This window comes from Sebastes umbrosus, chromosome 2 (assembly GCF_015220745.1).
Source record: "Sebastes umbrosus isolate fSebUmb1 chromosome 2, fSebUmb1.pri, whole genome shotgun sequence".
NCBI lineage: Eukaryota > Metazoa > Chordata > Actinopteri > Perciformes > Sebastidae > Sebastes > Sebastes umbrosus.
This window is the reverse complement of record NC_051270.1, coordinates 13,155,033-13,176,305: the sequence shown is the minus strand read 5'-3', so window position 1 is coordinate 13,176,305 and position 21,273 is coordinate 13,155,033. Positions and strand designations below refer to the sequence as shown.

The 21,273-nt window shown below is 42.2% G+C and overlaps 1 protein-coding gene across 2 annotated transcripts in view; it reads left to right on the top strand.

Moving 5' to 3' along the window:
* The first annotated feature begins 1,061 nt into the window (after nucleotides 1-1,061).
* The window catches only part of insyn1 (inhibitory synaptic factor 1), a 56,541-nt gene continuing 36,329 nt past the window's right edge, over nucleotides 1,062-21,273 (top strand). The window contains exons 1-2 of one of the 2 annotated variants that reach the window (XM_037751788.1): nucleotides 1,062-1,755; nucleotides 2,256-3,910. In XM_037751788.1, the coding sequence (XP_037607716.1) occupies nucleotides 3,767-3,910 (144 nt within the window). In that variant the 5' untranslated portion in view covers nucleotides 1,062-1,755; nucleotides 2,256-3,766. Of the gene's footprint in view, nucleotides 1,756-1,791; nucleotides 2,018-2,255; nucleotides 3,911-21,273 lie in introns of those variants that run through there. The other variant, XM_037751798.1, reaches the window with a different exon arrangement.

Here is a 21,273-nt window from a genome sequence, read left to right as displayed (position 1 = left end):
CACAGACTTTCGTCCGAAAAATTTGCACGTAGATATATAAAAACTGATTTGGGGGGTTCTTATGAATGCTTACACACCCCTCTGAACACTGGTGCAGGGGGAAAAGTATTCGGACCGACTTGAATCAGGTGGATTTCCGCCTGTGGAAATATATCCTAGACCAATTAAATCCTTTGATCGCCGTCATTTTGCATAATAATTAGCTACATGCTTTTGTTTGCTGCATGTAGAGTGTGTATTTTCCGGGCCTCGGAACAATGGGCATTTATTTCTGGGATAACTGGGGTGCTTTTTCTGTCCTATGAGACATTTTTCAGACTGTATGAAAAGGAGCGCAGCCGGTGTTTCAGAATATTGGTCCCCAGTCCACTTCTCAACATCCAATAATGTACGACAAACACAAATGCCTCAATAACCAAACAAAGGACAAAATGGATTGAATCAGAGTTTTGGCATCAACTTGGTACCGAAGTATCGATTCTCGTGACATCCCTACATGGAAGATCAACCCAACCTGAATCCACCCTATTTCTTTTTACAATTATGCTAGGAAATGCCCTGAGCCTCAGGCTGTTCAGTACAGTTATCTGCCAAAACCCTCTGGAAACCAGCGTGCTTTGCTCAAGAACTTGTCATTATGAATCTGCTTTACAGTTACATTATCTCCTTTTAAAAAAAATAATTTCATATTAGGGTAATTGCCTCTGGTGGGTTATGCAGGGCTGTTGTGTTGAAGAAAAAAAAATGCTGATGAAGAGGACGAGGTGGGGGGAGAGAAAAAGTCATGCTGGTCCTCCCTCCCTATTTCTGTCTCTCAGTCAGATGAGGTCATCAAACACCAACCTGCTTTGTATATTAATGATGCAACAGCCAGGGATTTTTGGACACCCCATCCCCAGAGACTGCTTGGCTGGAGGCAGAGGAAGACTTCATCTTGATTTAAGAGAGATATAACACCCCTCGATAGAACTGTGACAAAAGGCGAGATAGGCAGTGTGAGAGGAGATAGCGAGGGGAGTGGACACGCCGGCAGAGAGGAGGAGAAGAAGACAGGCAGAGAAAAGGAGGGGGGACTGTGCGATGCATTGTGCCTTTAAAGCAACCAAGCCCCTCCTCCAGCAGAGCCGAGCAGAACAGCCGAGTGGTGCTGGCAGGAAGCCTGAGCCCCACGATAAACTCTGGCATCAGCTTCCCTTCATCCGACAGTCAGCGAGGACACAGTGAGGGCGCAGGGGCAGAGAGACGGGGACGGAGAAAGGGAAAGAGCAAGAGTGACAGAAAGGGGGGGAGAGAGAAAGAAAGAGAGAGAGAGAGTGAGAAAAACAGGCAGATAGGCAGAGAGGGAGAGGCTGTCATAGGAATCACACAGCTCCCTTTTTCACAGCAGCAGCAGCTCAGCCGTTCTGTCTGCTGCCTCCCGGTGCAGGCGAACGCTGACGGGGGATGACGGGTGGCGTGCTTTTCGGCAGCACGTTTATCTGAGTGATGGTATAGCGGCGGCCACGGCGGCAGCATCACAAACCGAAGCAGGAGCTCTCCTCCTCGGCCACTCTGGCTCTTTAGTCATTTCCAGCCTCCTCTCTCCCTTCTCAGGGTGCTATCAGGGGCCATTCATCGTTCCCATCTCATGCCTCCTGCCTCCTCCTCCTCCTCCTCCTCCACAGCTCCATCCTCCACTTCTACTCCTCCTCTGATGAGCCACAGCCTCAGAGTGAAATAACCCTGCTGATAGAAGCTTCTCTCTCTGTCAAGACAGTAAGTAGGGGAGAGAGAGAGGGAGAGAACTGCGTGTGTGTGTGTGTGTGTGTGTGTGATGGAGAGAGAGAGAGAGTGTGTGTGTGTGTGACACAGAGAGAGAAAGAGAGAGAACAGCAAGGCGGCGAGAAGAGAAGATGTTAGTGTGTGCGACAGAGGGACTGCTAAAGAACCAGCAGCTTGTGTGTATAGCTTGAATGATCCTGCTGCGCGTGGACAGTGAGCTCTGGGCATAGCAACAGCAAAGTGATGCACAGGAAAGGTGAGTAGGTGTGTGTTCTGGTGTGCGTGCGTGTGTGCGTGTGTGTGTGGAGGTGAGGTGAGTGCTCGAGATTCATTTTGTTCAGCAGCTAAGAATCATCAACGCAGTTAATTCCCGTCCATCTCTGAGTCTCCTTTTATATATGCTGTTATGACTTGGAGAAAGACGGAGGAACAGAAAGGAAGGGAGGATGAGACATGACAGAATAAGTGATTGCTTTTCTTCTTCGTCTGTCCAGGTGCCATGTGTGATTGGCCAGCGCGCCCCGTGGCAGTGGCATCGCCCAGGATTTGGCGAGAAGCTCTCCCCCCTGCTTGTTCTCTGGGGCTCCTCTGGGAAGCGTTCATGGGATTTATCTCTTCCTGCTGGATGGCACTGAGGTCTCTGCCTCTCTGAAAAGAGTCCACAGAGAAAACATACACTACACGGATAAGAAGTAAAATAATTATCCAATCACAGCACAAGGAGGCAGACCGGGTTCCCTTAGCAACAACTGAAGGAGAGAAGAGAATCCTCTTCTGTTTCTGCTCCCTTGGTTTTTGGGCACACCCCTGTGGACTGCTGTGGGTCAGTGTTTTCTGAGAGGACTTGGGAGAGAGCGCTGTTGCATAAGACAAGCTGCCACCCAAAATTCCACGGGAAGGTGCTTTCATTCGCCTTCCGGCCACCCTTGCAACTGTGTCTCATCGACACCATGATCTTTTTGTTATCCCTCCACAAATTCTCATCGCAAGTCACGTTCCGCTGGCTTGGAAATCAATTCATTCTGATCCCACGCCACCTGGAATAAGCCCTGCTTTGGAAGGGGGGGGGGGGGAGAGAGAGAGATTGGACGCTCTGTGAAAAAAGACCCACACCTACCTTCCTCGCTTTCATGGACGAGAAATGAAGGACAACATGATTAAGTCATCATCCGCAGAGAAAATGGATGTGGAGCAAAGTTTATTTTGATGCGAGTTTCTACTGAGAATCGTTTTTATTTTTCCTGGAGGGGGAAACGCCACGCAGCACAGAGGAATATCCCCTTTTTTTTCCAAACAGGATTTGTCCTTTCTCTCTAAAAAGACTGAAGGACTATATTTAGAAAGCAAATCTCGTCCCCGCTGGCCACCAATAATGTAGAACACGGTCATTTTTGGAAAAATCAAGCCACTGCTGGGAGTTCTATTTTTCTATCTATGTTGGATAGCTTTCTCTATAAAAAAGGGTCAATACGGACCCCTTTTTCTGCTTTCACTTTTGTATGTTAGCCTGCCATTATGTCACTGTGTTTTAAAAGGTTGTAGAGGACAAGTGGAAGAGGGGAAAAGTCTCTTCCCCGTATAGACACAGGCGTTTTAAATAGCATCTCCTCGGGAACAATTTCAAACGTACACACTGACACATGAGATGAGTTGGCTCAACACGATTATGTAAGAGTTTCATACCAGCTTTGGCCCATGTATTTTGCCTTTTCCTTTCCATGGATTTACAGCGTTTGACTTTTCCCATGCTCATTTTCTCCTCGTTTTCGGAAGCGTCTACCAGAGGGCATGGATGTCAGAGTGTGACCCTGTGCCGAGTGTGCGGGCGAGGCAAGGTGTTTTGGCTGCCCAGGTGCTTTTAAGATGTTGACGTGTCCCTGCGTGGCCGGGGCCCCTGTTCGGATCAGTAGCACTGAGGCTCCTTGTAGCCAAAGACATGGACCCCGACTCGGCTCCCCCACGCCCTCAGCCTGTCGGCCACTGGCCCCACGTCGCCCTGTAAAGGATGTCCCTCAGCAGAGCTCCGGCCCGGGACACCTCTGAGACCCCCAGCCCGAGAGAACGCATCCGCAGCCACATGAAGATGGTGATAAACCAGCTGGACGGCATTCTCAAAGAGCTCAAGGATGTGGCCAAGGAACTCCGGGAGGTGAGGTTCAAAATCAGCTTATCAGGCTTCTGGGGGCGGGGGGTTTCAGAGAGGAGTAGGGGGAGAAAGAGACTGAGGCAGGGAGAGAATGTGGGTGCCAGGTGGGTGTGCTTCTCAAGTAGGCTGCATTTAATTAAGTGTAAAATTATTTTTCGCAGCATGGAGATTTTGATTAAGATTCGAAAGTGATGAGATCTCACTTTTTTTTCTTTTTTTTTTTCGTTTTGTAGCAGGAGGATATTGTTGATTACAACCGCAGCAAGGCTGTCTTCCTTTTCCAATCAAACAAACGCTTATCGCCAATTACAAATGTCCTTCATGTGTTCAGTGGTGTCTTGTGGGAGGTACAGTAGATGTGAAGAGCTGTTGAAAAGCAGCAAAGCCAGGCTGAAAGGAAACACAGAGGCAGGCTTAGATAAGATACAAGACTTAGCGCCGCAATAGTTATATAACCATTTTGTTAAGGATCAGCTGGATTCCTACTGTATTTTTTGCAACTGCCATGGTAACACTGGGAGATTTTGTGTGTGTGTGTGTGTGTATGTATACAGTACACAGTTTGAACAAGGATCAGCGAGGAGAGATCGTGTGCATGTGCTCTTACATGCAAGTATATGGACGAAACAAATGTGTGTGTGATGGCTCCTAATCAGAGGACATATGTTCATATGTGTGTGTGTGAGAGTACAAAATGGCCCTCATCATCTCTTTGGGATCTTCCCCCTGCAGTGTCCTCAAAGCTGTGAGCTCTTCCCCGCAAAGCTCCTCCAAAGAAAGAGATAAAAGGCAGACAAGAGAGACAGAGACGAATGAAACCTGAGCAAACAACAGTTGTGTCTGACCCATCCCACATCCTCCGAGCACATCTCATGATTAGCCTCCCACCTGCTTCTGATCAGGGACGCAGAGGGAGTGTACGTGTGTGTGTGTGTGTGTGTGTGTGTGTGTGTGTGTGTTTCTAAACGTGTTGAAGAAGCGAAATGGTGGATGTTAGCGCATGTAATGACCTGAAGGAGGAGGAGGGTTTTGAACAGCTGGGGTGAAGCTGCCATAACTCACTCCATCACCGCACAGGAACCCCCCCTGACACCACCACCACCACCACCCTTCTCCCCGACTCCCAGCTCTGTCCCACTCACCACGCTCTACTTTATGTACTTGCACAGTTGGAGGTGCAAGGGCACAGCTCACAGTGCACCTTCTCTCTGGTGAGCAGGAGAAGCCGGCCTGCGCGCGGGAGTGATTGATGATTATGGGACAACTGCAAGTGGAATAATGCTGGCTGGAGCTATTTATAAACAAAAACACGGCCTGTGCCTCTGCCAGCTCCAACGCATATTACCATTCTTATCCCAGATCCCATTAGAGAGGGCTCTGCACAGTGGCTCAAATGTCATTTTTTATTGGGAGAGCACAATCCCACATATTGAAATGGCTGAGGAATCGTATTAGCTGCAGTGGCAGTCATAATGCTGGTATCAATATCCTGCAATTAACTGACCTACGCGATTGCAGACGGAATCAAAGGGAGATGAAGAAACCGAATCAGTGTAGCGCCATCAGATGCATGGAAGCCTAATGTTCCATAAAATCTCTCATTCTTGGCCACATGAAAGGAACAACATAATAGATAACAACTGTCACATAAATAAATGATGAATTGCCGCGTGAATGTGGTGAAATAAATAACTCAGCGAAGGAGCAGTAATGACTGATTATCACCCACAAGGTCTTTGGGGAACTGGAGAGATACTGCAGTGCTCTGAGGAGTTAAAACAGACACTCCAAAGCACGTAGCTGCCCAGAAATTAGGAAGTTACTGGTCTGTTACAATTCTTACTTCACAGTACTGTTTTCACAGCTCAAGATCACACACGTACAGCGCTATTGTGCCAATTGGTCAAAAGCGGCGTTCAAAAAGAGGTTTAAACATCTAATTTTAACCCATCACTAGTAACACTGTCATATCATCTGCCTACATTACATTTTCTGATTGTGCATTGCCTCAAAGATTTGTACATAATGCAGTAGAGCTGCAACAATTAATCAATTAATCGGTTCGTTGTCAACTATTAAATTAAATTAATTATTAAATTTATAAAAAAAAAAAAACATCTGATTCCAGCTTCTTAAAGGGGAATATTTTAGTTTCTTTACTCCTCTATGACATTAAACTGAATGCAGTATATTTGAGTTGTAGACAAAACAAGACATTTGTGGATGTCATCTTGGGCTTGGGCAACATTTCACCATTTTCTGACATTTCATAGACCAAGCAACTAATCAATTAATCGAGAGAAAAAACAAAATCGATAAATGAATTGACAATTAAAATCATAATTAGTTGCAGCCCTATTGCAGTCTTCATTTAGACCGTTTAGTCCATACCGCTACATAAATTAAATTTGAAATTGTGGGAGGTTTTCTAGTCGAGTTATAACCATCTGGTCTTCATGGCCTTATGCTTCAACCATTAAAAAATGTATGTTCTGCAGATTTATTTAGGCGATTAGAGTGCAGAGAATAATACTTTCATCACTACATTTTAAATGAGGATTTACAAAGTTGACCTGTTTTTTATTGAATACATATTTCAAACACCAAGGAAACAATTTTAACAGGGCCTGAGGGGAATCTCACATCCACAAAAGTAGTTGACACAGAAAATTGTTAAAAAATGACCGTTATTACCGAGTACCGTTATAGATTTGGGATCTTTCAAACGTAAGAATGATCCATCCTGAGTGACTTATAGTTTCTTCAGCACAATGTGGCATTTGATAACTGATAATAACAAGCACCAATAATAAAAGTGATTAAATACCGAACACAGTCAACATGATGGTATAAACTAGGAAAATAACCATAACTGCCCTTTTAGAAAGGCTTTCACCTCCTCTGATTCTACCCCAAAGCGGCTTGCTTTCATCATAAAGGCACAGAAGTCTTAAATAAAAGTGGTCACCAATTAGTGCTTATTTTCTTGTCTGCTAGAATTCATCATCCTGCTTTTGGATTACTACAAACAACAGTGTCAGTGCAGTCTAATCAAACACTGTGGTGAAGCTACCATTAAACTTTCCCGTGTCGCAAGTGCGTGGCATTTAGAAATTTGGACCGTTTAATAGCAAAAACTTGCTTTTAATAATCTCATATTCTGCATGCTTATTTCTATTGAAATTTTAGCAAACGCTCAGCAAATAGATATTATGAGGGAGCCTGAGAACGGAGCAATAATGAATGTTAAATTAAAAAGCAATACCAAGGAAATTAAGTACTGTATGTGAGGCCTTTGCTTTCCCCAGAGTACAGCAGTTTTATCCGTCCTAGTACTCTGGTCCCGGAGTCTATTAATGCTGCTTTTGTATTTTACCAGGTAAAGAGGCAACATCTTCACTCCACAGAATTAACATAGCAGCCAGTAACATAACAAAGTAGTCCCTGACTGGCTCTCAAAAAGAGCAGTTTGAAACCCACAAACATGCAATTCAATATATTAAGTTAATTTGGCTGTTTGGCTGAAGGTGTTTTAAAATCTACAGACATATAGCGACCCATGCCATGTGGTTATCTACCCCCAAGCTAGTAGATGAAAAACATTAAATTATAGGCTCTTTCTAAAACCATGCATTTACTGTATTATGCTGAACAAATCTATATATTTGTATACGTAAAGCTGTTCTATTAGAGATACAGCATGCAGAGAAGCATGTAAAGCATCATGTTTGCTTGTCCATCCTACATTCCAGTCTCAGGCAATGAATCTTCTTTACATGTCAAAGGAAAATGTAACACGACACACACATAATTTTCCAAGATTGCTCCCTTCAAAAGCCAGTTACAGTCAAACGCAGCCTGTCTTACTGGTGAATCCCATTACAGGCTTTGTGACAGGTAAAATGAGAAGGATCTACAGCAAGGACATTGGAAGGTAATATACTGATAAACTACTCCATTTGTAATAATAATAACACTGGCAGGAGTGGCAACTCCAGAGGAAATAATTCATTTAGGTATCACTTCAACCTTGGACTTAGTATTCGGAGGATAAACAAGGGAAAAGAATGGCACCAAAGAGAATGCAAAGCAACCTCTGAAATTTCTCATGTTGAATTGTTCCTTTCGCTAAAACTGAATTTCATTGGAAAAAAAGGGCAACTAAGGAAACGCAAATGTAGGAGTGCACTCATGTTGGTTATTAGAGAGATACAGACTGGTAAATTGAAAGAATTTAATGAAGCGCTGAAGAAAAAAAAAAAAAAGATTGGGGAGAAAATGCAGTGGCACGGACTGGTGGGGGAAGGGGATTGGCAGCGAGCAACACATCTTTATATGGAACCAAACGGGAATGATGGACTGTTATTATGCGGATGTGTAGTTATTATGCAGAATCGTACCACGAGCAGAGGACACTGCACGGTGGTGCACGGCGGCTCAAGACAAATGAATACAGGAAGGCAATCAGGACTTGTAGAATTAAAGCTCCAAATGAGAGGAGTGAATATAAGCTGGACAAAGAACAATTATCAGTAGCACAGTACAGCACGTCCAGGACACCGGCCTCTATCAGTCAGCCTTACCGTAGTTGTCTGCACAGGCTCATCGCAATGCTGGAGACTGGCTTCGACTCAGCTACAGGCCTGAAGACAAGAGGAGAGAAGCAGCAGGAAAACACTAGTGTCAGGTGAAAACTGCATCCTCCAAAAGTCAGCATTTTAGGAATGAAGGCCTGAGTAACAGCTTTATTAATGAGACTGGCCACCATGCAGTTTTAGAACTATATAATGGATTTTTGAAAGTGGTTCATGAATGTGTTTGATCTACTGAAAACCCACTGACAGTAGCAACAGGACTGCTATTGTTTCTAGAACAAACGGTCAACTTTCTGCTCGACAAGCTTAGCCCGCCACTAAATCTGCAGGAGTGCATCTCATTTAAAGTTACATTAAAGAAACGGGGTGGTCCATTCAGTTTCTATTCATCACCTAATACCTGCCTGCCGCATGATCCCCCCGGCCTGGCTGTCAAATCAAGGCATTTGTGCTAAAACGGAGTCCGTCAAAGAAAACTGCCAGGTGAATGATTTGATCAGAAAGGCTACCGCGAGGTGCGCTTTCATGTCGGAGGCATGCTTAAACGCTGCATTGTTAAAAGCTTGGTGTGGTATCCAAACAGCTGGCCCCAGATCAGCCAGCCAGCGGTGTCTCCTTATCGAGACTGAAACCAGTTATGACACGGTCCCTTCTCTGCTGAGGCTGCCGCGCTCAGCGCTGAACCAAATCTGTTCCAAACCCAGAGGCAGCCCAAGGGAGACCAAAACTAAAATCAAAGGGGCCATTTTTTTTCTGCAGGGGCCATATCCTCTCCTCACTCTGTGTTTCCCCCTGCTGATGCTGCTGCTGAGCAGGGCGGGGAGCAGAAAACTGCCTAGCAAGAATACTTCAACATTTAACCATGAGGGGGACTCCAGTAGTCACTAACACTTTCACTCAGGGAGTAGAACAATATAAAGGACGATGGCAAACACACTCTCCATTCCATGAAATAGTTGATCCTATTACTGGGGAATATTTTGGGCAACATTTAAAGGCATGGCAAAGATGTTGGGAAATTTTATGATTCCTGTGGGGAAAATGGGTCACAGCAGAGCCACGCAAGAAGCAAGTGCAAGAATCTGATGATACGATACGTATCATGATACAGGGATAAGAATTTAATATATTGCGATACTGTAAGCAAGGCAATGTATTGCAACATTTTAAATCTAATTTTAGGAAAACTGTCATAGTATAAAGAAGACACCAGAAATACACCATTTTATAATAATAGACAAAAATAACATATTTGTACTGCATGCAAAAAAAAAAGCCTGATTTTTGCCCCAAACTGCATGTGATTATCATAAAGCGGGCATGTCTGTAAAGAGGAGAATCGTTGGTACCCATAGAACCCATTTTCATTCACATATCTTGAAATAAGAGGTCAAAGGACCCTTTTGAAAATGGCTGTGTTCAAAATGTAGCCTTACTTTGGAGCGTTGTTTAGCCTCCGTATAACACGGTTGGCAGCAATGAATTCCTTCAGTTTTTTAGTTTCATATAATGCCGGTACCTTCACTCCAGAGAGAGGTTAATTAAAAATTTTGGAGAATCAATACAGTATCACAAAATATAATATCGCGATATTCACGGGTATCGATATTTTCTTACACCCCTACGTAATACAATAGAATATTTTTAATGATTATAGTAAAAAAAATGTAAGCAAGTAATTGTAGTAAGTGTTTACAAAATCCAGATTTACTCCCAATTTAATACGTGGGACAAATCTTTGTAGCCACAAAGTTGGAAAAAAACATGGAATAAAAGGACAGTTCACTAATAAGTGCATGTGCATGCTCAAGTAATTGCATTGTAAATTAAAACCCAGCTCAATTCAATGATTAATGATGTCTCGATGTGGCTGAATATCACATCATCTTGGCAGGAGATGGTGGTTCTTTCTGTTTGTCCAAATGAATCAGAAATTATAATCAGTCACAAAGCTGTGTCCTGCTGGTGGATCATTTCCCACAAAGCAACCATTTTGACTTGGCCACCAGTGCTGTGGGTTCACTGCCCAGTTGACCACAGCCCAGTGATCTCCATTGAGGATGGCTCAGTCTGTTCCCAGTCCTTTTACTTCAGATTGAGGCATGCTTTGGCCCGGTCTCCGACCTGTGAACATGTCGACCAGCTGCCCTTACAGGCCAACGACGCTCGGTGGGCAACGCTGAAAACTTAAACCACTCACGCAGGAAAGTACTCCTCAACCTGACATACCTTGGCCAAAGGCTTTCTTCTCATTAAAAGCCATTTGGAAGAAATGACAAGCACCCGCCTGCTGTGTCTGTCAATTTGTTCCTCCTTGTCTGACCTCTTTTGTGTGTGGAAATTAAATTCCTAAATTAAACTTGGTGACGTGCCTCCAGCGGAGTTCTCTTTGCTCAGGAAAACAACAAGAACAAGGCACCTCAAGCCTTATCTATTCTTTGCTGAACATAAAACACACCGTGCCATCTCCACACCTGTGTTGCTGCCTTGAGCTGAGCTCCACATAAATTTGTCCGTTCTTGGAATGAATCAGAGGCTCAATTATTCTCAGGACTGATGAAAAAACGCTACGCGGGATTTGAAGTGAAAATGTCAGCTCGTCTCTTGGTTGGACTGATTTTAAATGGATTCTGACCTGGCCACAGTTATGCTCACGTTTGATAGCACAAAACCATCAGGGTGGTGGTGACCCCCATTTACTTACGAATAATCTGATACAAATATAGCCCCAGGACTGCTTTAATGAAAAGAGAGGATATTAAACATAGTGTGCATTTTAGCTGATGCTTTTGCAGGCTTGCAATGGTAGCAAAATCTGAATTTAATTCCAAGATCCCCATATTCTAAAAGTAAGCAGAATTGAGGACTGAAAGGAGAGCAGAATCAAAAGGAGAGAGGGGGGGGGTAGCGGTAAACAGCGGGTTAAGACTTTAGCGGCATCTAACCTTGAGAGCTGTGGAGAGAATAAAGCGGCATCACGCAAAGCATTCCCCTGAGCCTCTTTTACCTGGCTCTGCAGCGGAGCTCCAGCTTCTTTAGGATGCAGGCCCAGCATATTGACTAGCCCATCATGCCTGTAAAACCCACTGGATTAGCCGGCCCTTTGAGCTCTGCCTCCTCACGCGAACTCTGCACTCAGCATACTGTAGACTGTAATGAGGGCTTTAGGTTAGACCTCTGCTGAGGTAAACACTCAAAAAATTGCGCTCGTCTTGCTCATTGATTTTTATCAACTAACACACCTACTGTGGGCTAGTTACAGATAAAGCAGTGAAATCTTTTTGCCATGCATGTTTGTACTTTGTGATTCAGCCACTAGAACCATTTTGCTTGTCCCTAGGCAAGGATCGAGCCGAATAGGATGAAAAAGGGAGTTAAAGGCATGGAAAAGAAAGTGTCTGTGTGTGTGTGTGTGTGTGTGTGTGTGTGTAAGAGAGACAGAGAGTGAGAAAGAGAGAGAGAGGGATGAAGGGTGGATGGAGATAATGGTTTCTCCTGCTGCACAGAATTGCGACAGACTGGGTGGAACAGCTTAGATCAATTGTTGCAATTGTGCTCGTTCGTGGGCGTGTTTAGGATTGTTTTGGCCCATCTCTGTGCTGTGAATAAAACCAGTAGGCTGTAGTTAATGGTGTGAAAAATGGCATCCATCGAAGTGCACAAGCAGCCTCCGAGAATAGCTACATCATTTCATTGTGTCAAAGCATACTGTACGCAGAGGGACAGCTTGCTCTCCATTAGGCCGTCCGACTGACTGTCTCTTATACCAGGTGTGGATACTAATTTTGACCAAGAGTACGGACGCACGTAAGGACTTATCAGGGATACAAATTAATAATGTGAAGAGATGCTATATTTTCCCCTCATTTCCATAGCCTGCGAAAGTGCTCAGGGCAGCGCGGGCCGACCCACTCACCAGCGTAGCAGCTTAATCCAGCTACGATCTTTGGAACGGTGTTATACAGAGGGATCATCAGGAGGCTTTTTTTGTCCTTCCTTTTATTTTTAGCCGTAGTCTGTGATGCATCATAAATCAACCCAGTTTCAAATGAGATTGTTCAGTTTTATCCAGCAGAAATGGCTGAATTGAGGAGGCACACAACCAAGCATCTGTAACCCCTGGCCTTAAAAACTTCCAAGTTTATGCAAATAGCATGTCTATCCTCCTGACATACGATAAATAGCAAGTGGTTTATTAGTGCTATGAATATTCAACGTTTATGATATTTGAACTAGGGCTGTGAATAGATTAAAATATTTAATTGCGATTAATCGCATGATTGTCCACAGTTAATAACGATTAATTGCAAATTAATTGCACATTTTTTATCCGTTCAAAAATATACCTTAAAGGGAGATTTGTCAAGTATTCAATACTCTTATCAACATGGGAGTGGACAATATGCTTGCTTTATGCAAACGTATGATTATGTATTATTGGAAATCCATTAAAAACACAAAACAATGACAAATATTGTCCAGAAACCCTCACAGTTACTGCATTTAGCAAAAAGATCATAACATGGCAAACCCAAGCCCAACAGGCAACAACAGCTGTCAGTGTGTCATTGTGCTGACTTGACTATGACTTGCCCCAAACTGCATGTGATTATCAAAAGTGGGCATGTTTGTAAAGGGGAGACTCATGGGTACCCATAGAACCCATTTTCATTCACATATCTTGAGGTCAGAGGTCAAGGGACCCCTTTTTTCAAAAGGCCATGCCAGTTTTTCCTCACCAAAATTTAGTGTAAGTTTGGAGCGTTATTTAGTGTTCTTCCCGACAAGCTAGTATGGCATGGTTAGTACCAATGGATTCCTTAGGTTTTCTATTTTAATAAGATACCGGTCTTCCCTCTAACTTGTTTTTTAATTGAGCGCGCTACAAGAATTTAGTGGTGTTTAGTGATTCATTTGCATTAACATGTTATCATGTTAACTTTGACAGCCCTAATTTGAACCATGGAAACTGATCACGATATTTAAGTCACGCTACAATCTTATTGTGATTTTAAACATTTTGCGATATGCTGAATATTGCATTAAGATATATTGCAATTTATTACCTTTTTTTCAACTGCAAATTATGCAATATGTCAACATCTGTTTTATCTAATAAGATGCCAGTTTTTGCTTGCCAAAATGTAGCGTACCTTTGGAACGTCATTTAGCGTTCTCCCCGACCAATCAATTCCATAGGTTTTCTAGTTTTATTGGAATTGGATTGATAAGAGGTTAATAGTTTATAATAAAAGATCGATACTTGACGTCTGTGTATCGATAAAATATTGCCACAAAAAATACCATAATAATATGCTGTATAGATTTTTTTCGACCCACCACTAAGAATTATGTTTGGCTTCTTGACTTGCTAGTCAATGTTAGCAGCTGAAAGGGTAGTAAAAATAGTTTATTGCATTTTGTATAGTTGAAAGGCTGTTACAGTATATTCACAAAGGTTTTTATTGTAAAATGCTAGAACATGCGTCATTTGTCACTTTATTGTGGCAGTCCAATGAATTGTAATAAAAAAAAGGATTCTAAATTGTCAGCAATTTGTCATAATTAAAACAAAAAAGCCACAGAAACCGTCATGGGAGAAATACACTTATATACAATTAGCCTGACTTGTAAAATCAATGGGTGCTTGTAGTTTGACACATTAAAAGTCTTTCATTAATTATGAGGGAGGAAAAAATCATTGAAACATTCCAGTTTTGTTGAAAACATTTCATGTGATTATGAAGAATGAAGCTCAGCCTCCTGTTTACCTTGTTATGAAGTTAATTTGTTCCGATCTTATTATCTCAAAACACAAACATCCAGTGATTCTATAAGGAAGTTGTCAGAGTTATACATTAGCATAGACGCTGGTCATTTATTACTAAGCACATTTCCCCAAGCATATATATAACCCAACACACAAAAACACACAGAGGGCAAAATAAGGACACACCGCCATGGAAAACTCATTTTTTAAGGTCTATAAATTTTGGCACTACATCTGCTAGGTTGTCCTGTCTTCACTTAGACTTGTTTTATTGATTGTGTTGGAGTCCAGACAGCAAATACGCAAATTAAAAATCTTTTCTAACTTGCAAAGTTTATCAAATGATCCAAGCTGCATTTCTGCTAAAGCGCCGTTACTACCAGACATGTCAACAATATGTCATTGATAGTTATAGTTGCAATATGGACACTTGCATTTTCACATCTCATTTTGTTTTCTATGGCTGAATTTGGCCCCTGAAAACAACTGTGCTGAGGAAATTTTACAGTGCTAAGCACTGTACAATTCTGTGGAGAAATCACTGAGGAACTAGCATCTTGCACACTGTTCAACATACTATTAACTTAAATACATACAATAAAATAAACTTTAGACTAATTGCATTATTCTTTTGTGTTTATTATACTGGCACTAATCAGAGCAGCTGTGGTTTTCTTTACACAGCCACGCTGTACCTATTTGCAACAGGTGTTTAGAAAATAATTACTATAAATAAAACTGGCTTAAAGTCTGAAGTCTGTTCATTAAACAAATTTAAATCCGATCTTTAAAAATGCTGACTGAAGAAAACCCATATGCTTTCTAATGTTTCACCTCAACACCTCAATTATTTTTCTTCCAAGTCAGTAGTTGCAAAGGCCAAAAGTTCTAAAACTTAGTATTTATGCAAGCTAGCCAGAAAGTTGACTGTTCTTGAGGGATATTTTCACCCAAAAACAAGATAGTACGTAATCCCAGCCTGTCTAGTTAACTGAGTGTTGAGCAAAATAACCCAGTAGTATCGAAACTTTTCCAGTCAAATGATGCCTGCTATCAATCCTTTTTGTGCCCAGATCTAAAAAAATAATGACTATTTGTATGGTTTTGCTCACCGCAAGCATTCTACGATTTTATGGGACGTGTGATTGGCCCACTTCTGCAGCAGCTACAACCCATACAGCCGGCCTGCATACGGCTCTGAACACGGAGACATTTGAGCCGGTGGCTAGCAGCTAACGGTGCTAACAGGACGAGGGGACTGCCCATTGTCCCAACGGTCCATTGCTCCAAAAAATACACAATCTACGTACAACAAACAGAAGCACATTGGCTAATTATTATGCATGCAGCATGACGTTAGCGGACCTTCCTGATATTTTTTCCTACTGGCAAAGCCACTCTGCCTCTTAGTACTCATTGCCTTCGTTGGTTGGGTTGGTTAGGTTTAGGCATGAGAAGAGAGATTAGTTAGGTTTAGTATAAGAATATCAGAGTAAGCCAACCAGAGGCAGTGAAGGGAGGGTCATGCCTTGACCATGGTCGCCTGTCGGGACATTTTTAGCACTATTGGGGTTTCGAAATAATGGGCCAACGGAACAATGGCATGGCACCCAACGCCTCCGTGACAACGTGGCCCTGCCACCTGGGGTTGGGGATGACTTTATTAGCGGTAACCGTTGTATAAGGGTTGTGCAGTGCGGCGGCAATTTGCTACCCAGTGTGACACACACATTCGTATCGAATGAAGTACTCCATTGGTACTGGTATTGGTACTGGCGTCATAATTTTATAAACAATACCCAGCCCTGCGGTGTAGTGAAGCTCATAAAGAAAATGGTTAGTTTTAGGTTTTTGTTTGTCTAATGGATAATAATAGAAATGGCTTTTTAAAATTTGAATTGGTTTGGCTCGTTGGGGGAAATGCACAGCCTTAGAATGAGACTTTAGAGGGAACAAAGTCTCAGATGCATTATAGTATTTGCAGGTAAGTTTGTCTGTTGAGGTTGGAGTTTCAATTAATTTGGCCTAGGATCAAAAACTCAAACAAATTGTGAATTTGACTTAAATTCTTAAAGTATTTTTTTTTCCAATTTGTTCTCAATTTTGGAAATATTGCAAAGAATAGACAACTGCAAGTCCTGGCAAATAATGCAGGGATTAGTAGAATTTGGATTAATTTCTATGATTGCGAGATCACAGATTACTGGAGGGAATAATAGGCTAATACAAAGGTAACACACTTTGCAACAGGACTCTACAAATGCCATAACATTAGATTCTCTAACTAGGATTTATTTCTAATCCACCTAATAAATGCCAACTAGACTGAGATCCATTTAACATTTAAATGTCATTAATGACTTCACTTTGTGAGGAGCCTGTCTGTCTGAATCTCAAAGCGGGGTGTCTGAGCTTGGCCCAGGGTGTCATAGTTAATCTGCGTCGTGGACCTGAGAGGGACCTGTCTTATTGGATTAATCAGATATTTTTGTTTTCACTTATTATGCAAGTGGACATTTGAATCCCACATTGGATGACACTGGTACAGTCTACAATGAATCTACCGACCTTGAGTGATATGCGGTTTTTGGTATGTGTATCGTTACACTGCAGTAACGCTGCCATCTGGCCACTGCAGAGCTGAGATATTAATCGTCAAGAAAACAGTGAATCCTTTAAAGACTCATCACGGACAGCTGTACTAAACCCATGAATCACAGAATTTAAACATTCACAGGGAAAATGAGCCAAGTAAAACAGAGTGACACACAGCTGCATCAAGGCGTAACACCTGTTCACTCAGGAAGCCTCTTTGCATGCTGGGAGTTGGTTGCATAAGAGAATAGGAGACCAATGATTGCAGGTTCCTACATTTCTGTGCACTATTTCTTTAATCGTTTTGGCTAGGTGGCAAGTTGTTGGGTTGTAAATTAGACTGGTGGTGTTGGATTTCATTGGCGAGTGCTATCTATCCAGCATGGAGTGAGGTTTGTATCAGTAAGTGTTGATGGGGCAGGTGTTGAGGCTGCAGGTGAATAAGCTGGCCATGATAATGAGTTATACTTCCAGTTAGAATTCACTGGTGGTTGTGTTCCAGCTTTTTGCTCAGCTTACAAGTGACCTTTGTCATAATGTTTGTACATGTTTCACCACAGTCACTGTGATTCCCTGTAAAGGGCAGCACCTTTACGATCTCTGAGTCTAAGATGTAAAACCACAAAATGAAACCCTGTTGAGCGTCTTCAAAGAAAACCCTCCATGTTTCTGGAATCTCCCTCTCTCTCTCTTTCTCACATCGCCTCGCACTGGCAGCTCACACTCTGCCAGTGGCACGGCATGGATGGCTGCCACCACCGTCATTGTCAATAGCATGACAACGCAGCATCTAATGCCGGGCAGGGCAAGATGAAAGAGGCACAGCAGAGAGGACAGGCTAATTATTCAGACTCGCAGCTCAGCGCAGACGGGGACAGAACATGTCAACAAACTGTTTGGGTGATTAATATTTTTTGTCATCCGCGCAGTCACCTGTGCAGTTGGCAGTTTATGGCCAAGATGATGAAGCCCGAGATTTCTGACTTTTATGCAAAGTAGACGACACAGCAAGGTCTACGAGGGTGAAAATTATAATTAGACTTTTTGGTCTGCTGTTATTCTCAAGGATATTAACTGGGGATGGGACTGCAGGTTGATGTGGGCTGCGGCGGATCGTGAGCTGCAGGTTCTGATTAGAGGGGGGGGAAAAAAATCCTAATTATGATTATGCAAAAAGCAGATTGGAAAAAAATGAATTTACTGATGAATTTACTGATGAACATGCATTAGCAAATTCCCAAGGTTAATAACCTTCTGGACTGTTTTTTGTTTCCATTCAGTTTCCAACATTGTGACATGCCAACCAGGGAAAATATGATGTGGTCGATATGCTGAATACAGAATTAAATATGTTTTGATACCTTTACCAATACGAATATTTATATATATTCATATTTTCAGAACGTGTTCTGTATTAGTATCCAATGTTATCATGGGAAGGGTCCTCATGATCCTGATTCGTTTCTATATAAAATATTTGATAGTCTATTGTTTGTAGTGTCACATAGACAACTCTGCTTATTGTTTTGCTCCAGTGGTTAGACACGATCTTCAATGATCAGATGGCACGCCTGTGGGAAACTGTTTCTGTTGTCAGATGGCTGTATATTTATAAAAAGAGTGATCTGATCAAGGGTTTCAAAAACTGCCCACTGCCATTAGCCTCTTTAGCTAGTTTTACCACCATCTATTTTATGACCATGCAGTTGTTTGACAACATAACCATAAATATGTTATATAATATAATATATAATATGACATATATCCTAATGGAATACAATAAGAGCTACAATAAGAGCTGCAAAGAGAAGTTGATTGACGGAAAAGGAATAAGCAACTATTTCAATAAACAATCAATTGTTTAGGTAATTTTTCGATTACAAATTGAAAAGATTTAATGGTTCCAACCTCAAATGTGAGAACTTCTTGATTTGATTTTCCTGGTCTTACATTAATATTTGGAGTTTTTAGACTGTTGTTTGCACAAAAAAGACATTCAGATGACATCATTTCGAGCTGCAGAAAATAGTGGTGTTATACTGTTCTCAAATGTTGGATAGACCAAACGAAAAACTGATTAATCCAAAAAATAATCTGCAGATGAATCAGTAATAAAAGTAATCACTAGTTTCAGGCCTAAATTCAGCTTTTTACCGTGCAGTTTCTTTGAATTTAGGCCTTCGTAGAAAAAACATTCACTGTGCGTCAGGACTTTTGGTTTCTGATATGTACTGTAGGTTGTCCAAGAGCCAACAGAACAAAGGGTAATCCTAACAGCAATAATTCAACCTCTAATGCACAAGTTGACTGCACAAGATGACGGCATGATTGAGTTGATTAATTCAAAGATAAGATCAACACAAAAAGCCATTTTAGTGACAGACCCCATTGATTTTAGTGGTGGTCACCTTGACCCTGGCCATTGCCAATCTGTGAAGTCATACACTCTAAGGTTGATTGAAATGTATATGGTTTGATTGACTCACTTAATGTAAGTAGTGCTTCCATCACTCACACAACTATACAATTTATTCAATACAGCCTACACAGTTACATAGGTGATCGTTAACCATGGTCATTTCTTTAGCTAATCCATTATGTGAGGCATGCTTGCGTTTGTCCACACTGACTCATGTGTACAACCGCAAGTAATGCACAAAACATTCTTCAACACAAATACATTTTTGCATGCTTTGTGTGGTAAGGAAATATGAAATAGCCGAATAGTCTGACAAGTAAAGCCGCTCCACTGTCCTCAATTCAACTATGACTCACAGTATTGAGGCTCCCAGCGAGTGAGCACAGATTATTCACTGGGAATGAGATGGTTGATAGAGATACTAAGTACGGCTTTTCGGACGGGATAAGATATGGACTTTGTTTTTTTCAAGTTACTATAACTTGATTTTAAAGCTTTTCTGCTGTCCTTGTATTTTTTTTTTGAAAATGTCTTTTCGTAAAATAGTACATTTACGGTTTCATGGTCAATAAATACAGCGTGAAGAATGAAGTGTTGTGTGCGACTAAGGACTTAAGGTTAATCAAGTTTACAATGACCCCCACAGAGCTAAATGTCCCGGCACCACCACATAAATCATCATGCCCAGTCTGCTGCTTGAGGTTTATAACCAATTCTGTGTGCATCTGTGACTTGCCAAGAGGCAAACTACGTAACTAATTGACCTAATGTTTGACGCCTGTCCTTGTTTAGCTTTAGAGCCACTGGCATGAAATACAAGGAGGAGGAGGGAGGGAGAGATGAAGCAGAGGTAGAGCTGCAATGATGACCTCCACGGTGGCTATCAAGGTCACAGCTGGAATTATAACTCCTAGAATCAGCTGTTCATGTTGGCAAAGAGGGCAGCTTGATGGAGTGGTTTGCCCACAGTCAGGACTTTCGGAGTCAGGTGAGGGTGAAGACACTCAGGTCATCCATTGTTAGGTTTGTGGGGAGGCTTTTGTCAGCACAAAGCAAATAGGACAAGGGTGTAGCACAACAGCAGGGCATCCGATGTCCGTCGTAGTCTGTACAGGTGTCTATATGTGCGTGGGGGGAATATTTAGAGACCGAGAATCGAGAGATGATGTGGAGGAAGAGATGGAGGCAGGGTGAAAGAGAGGAGGAGCCAGGGAGAGACAGAGAAAAAGAAAAGAGACAGACAGACGGAGAGACGGCTTATCCCTTGGCCTGCAGACAACAGTTCTTTTTCAGAGCTGGAGCCGTGTGCACAGGGAAGTGTGCTCCTCTTCAGGGTGCGTGAGCCAGAGGGTCAGCAGTTCATCCCATAATTCTATCGCTGCAAGTCAGTCGCAGATGCACGACAATATAAAAAAAAAACTGGATCTAGCTATTTAACACCTGTCATTCCTGAATCTGACGAGAACGGCTGTTAGCCAAAGCATATTTCCAAGAGTTCACGAAGGAGGACGAAAGATTTCTCTTTATCCATCTGTGTACTTTTTTTTTTAAGAACTCCCTTATTTTTAACTGATGCTGGAATTTCACAAGTCCTTTGCCCCTAAGCAGCATCAGATCCATCTGTCTTGCGTCACTATGCTTTGCAGAGTCATTTGTAACAACCAAAAATAGCTTTGGTCCACATTTAGTCAATGACATCTGCTATGACCCAAATGGAGGCGATATTAAATGGGCTGCGAGTAGCTAAATTTGTCGTGGCACCCACTCTTTAAAGGGAACTGTGTTTTCAGTACAGCTTTAGGTCGAAATTATGAAGAAAGGAAGAAAAAAAAAAAACAAGGGCACTGCCTTCAGTACGTCAAAAAACTACAAATGCCTTTAAAGTCACAATTAGGGATGAAATAACAGAGTTAATAGCTAACGGCATTGGGCATCGACATTGGGCTTTGGTAAATTATAACGTTATGATGTGTTCAAATGTAATCTT